At 40.9% G+C, this 4,314-nt stretch overlaps 1 protein-coding gene across 2 annotated transcripts in view; it reads left to right on the plus strand.

The window, feature by feature from the left end:
- Immt (inner membrane mitochondrial protein) overlaps window positions 1-4,314 on the plus strand; it is a 29,750-nt gene that overhangs the window by 18,492 nt on the left and 6,944 nt on the right. For both annotated transcript variants that reach the window (XM_004642796.2, XM_023702926.1), the window contains one exon: window positions 3,764-3,778. In XM_004642796.2, the coding sequence (XP_004642853.1) occupies window positions 3,764-3,778 (15 nt within the window). The remainder of the gene's footprint in view (window positions 1-3,763; window positions 3,779-4,314) is intronic.

The following is a 4,314-nucleotide window of genomic DNA, read 5'->3' on the forward strand; positions in this document are numbered from 1 at the left end:
AATTCAAAACCCTTGGCACTCAAAAAGTATTGTAGTGAATTACTTAAGGCACACTTTTTGATTGTTCTGTGATAGTAACAGTTACCTTGAGAATTCATGTAGGGACCTTCTACCTGTTTCTGCAGGTAGAAATCAGAGAATCAGCTGTCTGATTCTCTACAGTGGAAACTTAGACTGCAGGAAACATTGCTGGTGAAGCAATGGTGTACTTGGTGTACTTGGCAGAAGAAAATATATGCTGTAAAAGAAGAAGACATTATGTTCTTAGTGACCCAACTTGGAGACACAGCTGAGGGATGTTACTAGCATGTAGCTGGCAGAGAGGCCAGAGATGCTGCCAGGCATTCTGTGGTGCACAGCCACGAATTACCTGGCCCAGATTGTTACTACTATGAAAGCCGAGAAGCCCTGTGTAAAGAACTTTGTGTGTAGAAAGCGAAAATCCCCTACAATGCAGTCTCCAACTGCAGTTGTTTTTGAGCAGCTGCTACTTAATTGTTATTAATTTTCAAAATAGAGGATAGAGTCACATGATGCAAATGTGAAAGGCACAAGTGGTGTTTGGTGAAGTTTCCACTTCACTTGTACTCACAGCTGTGCAATTTTCCTGGGCAGGTTTGGTCACTGTTGCTGACTTGCTGTGTACCTACCTCTGGAGCTGGTGAATTATTTCATGTTACCGTAGTCCTCAGTCTCGGCCTCCTTACCTCTGAAATAAAGACATTGAGACCCCTAATTCATAGTTAGTGTTATGAATTATTTGGTTTTACTATTTTTTTGTTTTGGTTTCTTTTTCTTCTGGTTTTTTTTTTTTTTTTTTTGGCAGAACCGGGGATTGAACTCAGGCCCTTGAGCTTTCCAGGCAAGCACTTATTCTACTGAGCTATCTCCCCGGGCCCTGTTTTGGTTTCTTTGAGACAATTTCTTGCTGTAGTTTAGGCTGGCCTTGAACTCCCTATAGTGCAGTAACCCCGATTGTCCTTGAACTCATTGTGATAGATCCTCCTGCCTCAAAGTGCTCTGATAACAGGTGTGCACCACTACACCCAGCTTGGTCTTATGCTCCTTTCCCTAAGTTGTAAGTGTACCACTATAATGTCCATTACTTTTTCTGTGGTTCTCTAACTGGGTGCAGTGCTAAACATGTAGTAACAGCTAATATTATTGAGCATTATTCTGTACTTGGCATTGTAGTCTAAGCACTTTCCATCTATTAAAGTTCACAATGGTCCTAAAGGTAAATTTTGCTATTAACACCATTTTATAGTTGAGAAACTGAGACTCCGTTTAAATAACTTGCCTAAGGTTGAGAGCAGAGTAGGATTTCTTTCTTATCCACCAGCCATACTATTCTCTCCTTGATTGATTTGTATCAGCAGCATGGGGCTCCCTGTGGCCTTTTGAAAAGAAAAGCAATGTGATTGTAATAATGAGAAAAATTCATCCTTGTAAGATTGAAGGCTTAATTAAGGAGGGGTGCCTGATGGCTGAGGAGCTGGTTAAAAGGTGCCATGGCAGTCAGTGAAATGACATGGGCTACCCCCATTCAGAGAAGAGAGGGGCAGCCACTGGGAAGGTACATCTGGGTATGGCCAGGGTTGGAACATGAAGTGCAAGTTAGGGATGGTTGATATTGCCAAGATATATCTCTATTATTGCTTAATGACTGTGCTACTCATAGCCATATTTCTGTGCCAAGTTGAGACCAAAATATCTCCTTTTCCTATACTTCCAGTGTCTACTGCAATAGTGGGACTAATCTGTTTCTTCAGTTGTTTCTCCAGATTAGGTATTTGATTTATATATCTATGTTGGGTGACAAATATTAGCCTTTGACTTTATTGCACCCAGAAGTTATTAAGAAGCTCATATTGAGCTGGGTGTGGTGGTGCACACCTGTAATCCCAGCACTCAGGAGCCTGAGGCAGGAGCATCATTGTGAGTTGGAGACCAGCCTGGGCTACAAAATGAGTTCAAGGCCAGCCTGAAATGTATAGCAAGACCCTGTCCAAAAAGACAGGAAAATAAAGCTCATATTGAGAAGCAGTCACTGAGGCTGCCTGCCTTTCCCCTCTGCTGTCAGGATTCATACTCTGGTGCTAGTGATAAGTGTCAAAATTTCGAATGTCATCCTTTTTCCTTAACTTACAGAAAGATAGCCATCATTTTTAGTTTAATTTACAGGTTTAATACAAATAATGCGAGTTCCTTGTTAAAAATTTGTACAGGAAAGCTAGGCATGGTGATGCATGCCTGTAATCCCAGCACTTGAGAGGCCGAGGCAGGAGGATCATTGCAAATCCAAGACCAGCCAGGACTACAAAGTGAGCTCAAGGCCAGCCTGACCTGCATATTGAGACCCTGTCTCAAAAAGTCAAAAAGACCAGAAAAATTAAAAAATTTAAAATCTTGCAAAGGAGGTAGGAGATAGATCTTAGATAGGAAGCCAATCAAGAAATGGAGGGGAGAGGAAAAGAATATAGATACGTTATGCACGTGTGCTGACTCCACATAAGGATTATCAATACTTTACTACAAATACATACTAATTAAGTTTTTTTTTTTGTTTTTTTTTTTGTTTTTTTCTTTTGTATTTTAGAGACAGGTGTACAGGGTATTCAGGGTCTCACTAGTAGATTGGACTAATACTGATCCGCCTGTTTACAGCCTCTGAAGAGCTGGGATTGTAGGCGTGTACCACCAAGTCCAGTCTCAATTGCTGTCTCGGTGTGCCTTGGGGGCAGGTTGGCACAGCAGGCCAGGGGATCACACTCCTGGTCTCTGTGCCTGCTTGCAGGCGCTTTAGTCTGCTGAGGTATTTGGCTGGCCCTGGTTTTTTGTATTTTTCTGTATTTAGGACAGGGTCTACAGAGTCTCACTACGTAGATCGGACTGTAGTGAGACTCTGTAGACCCTGTCTCCTGTTTTCTGCCTCCCAAGTGCTAAGATTACAGGGGTGCGCCATCATACCCAGTCTCAATCTCCATCTCAGTGCACCCTGCAGTTGGGGCCAGCAGGGCACACCAGGGATCGAATCCTAGCTACTGTGCTCTTCCTAAGCAGGCATTTTAGTCCGCTGAGCTATCAGGCCAGCCCTAAAGATAATTTTAAAATACAAATTTGCATGGGAAAAGATTAATTTCTTAGTATTTGAAATGTTAGAGAGTTGTCTGCTACCAGCACTATGACTTTATCCCACGTGAGAAGGATAAAATAAAATTGTTTATAATTTGTATAAGAAAAACTAAACTGATTACTTTGGTAAAATAGAAATGAGTCTCTTAGAACTTAGAGTACTTATTTATTTTTTAAATGAATTTAGGACAAGGTCTACAGGGTGTACAGGGTCTCACTACGTAGATCGGACTCGTAGTGATACTCCTGTTTTCAGCCTCCCAACATTACAGGCATGCACCACCATGCACAGTCTCAGTTGCCATCTTAGTGCACGCTGGGGATCAAACCTCTGCCGCTGCACTCTGCCTAAGCAGGTGCTTTAGTTTGCTGAGCTATCTGGCCAGCCCTGGACTACTTTTAATGTCAATGATTCTCTTCATTGGCTTCTAAAATGTTACAATTTATCTTATACATATTGTTTTATAATCCCTTTAAATTTTAGGAAATAAACTTTTTTTTTCAGTATTACAGTATTGCTTCCTGATTTGTAGTTCCTTCTTGTTTCCTTTTAGATGTTTTTATTTAATGATAAATGACCGAAATATGTACATCTGTTTTTTCAAACTGTTCTTCTCTTTCTTTGTAGGTGTGTCTGATTTAGGTGAGTAATTAATTTATGTTTAAAGGTTTTTGTTTGAAAATAGCAAACTTTGGGTGTGGTGTTGTATGCCTGTTACCTCAGCTGGCTCAGAGGGTGAAGCAGAAGGATCCCAAGTTCAAGGCCACCATGTTCATGTTAGTGAGATCCTATCTTAGAGGAAAATAAGAGCTAATGTAGCTCCGTGGTAGATTACTTGTCTAACGTATTTCTTTTTTTTTTTTCTTTTCAAAGTTTTATTGATAAACATATAGCAATGAGACAGTTTCAAATCAAATCGAACTAACGTATTTCTTATTCTTACTATGTCATCTAAAATATCAAGTTGAATTATGTGTGATGTATTAAATCTGAATTAGATATTTGTGGTATCCATTTGTTGTCAAAAAATGTTTAGGGGCTGGTGAGATGGCTCAATGGTCTAAAGCACCTACTTAGAACAAGCTTAGCAAAGCACAGGGACCACGGTTCAATTCCCCAGCACCACATGCCAGCCAGCTCTGCCCCCTGGTGGGCTGAGCTGGCCACACACACACACA

This window comes from Octodon degus, unplaced genomic scaffold (assembly GCF_000260255.1).
Source record: "Octodon degus isolate 3935 unplaced genomic scaffold, OctDeg1.0 scaffold00162, whole genome shotgun sequence".
Classification (NCBI taxonomy): domain Eukaryota; kingdom Metazoa; phylum Chordata; class Mammalia; order Rodentia; family Octodontidae; genus Octodon; species Octodon degus.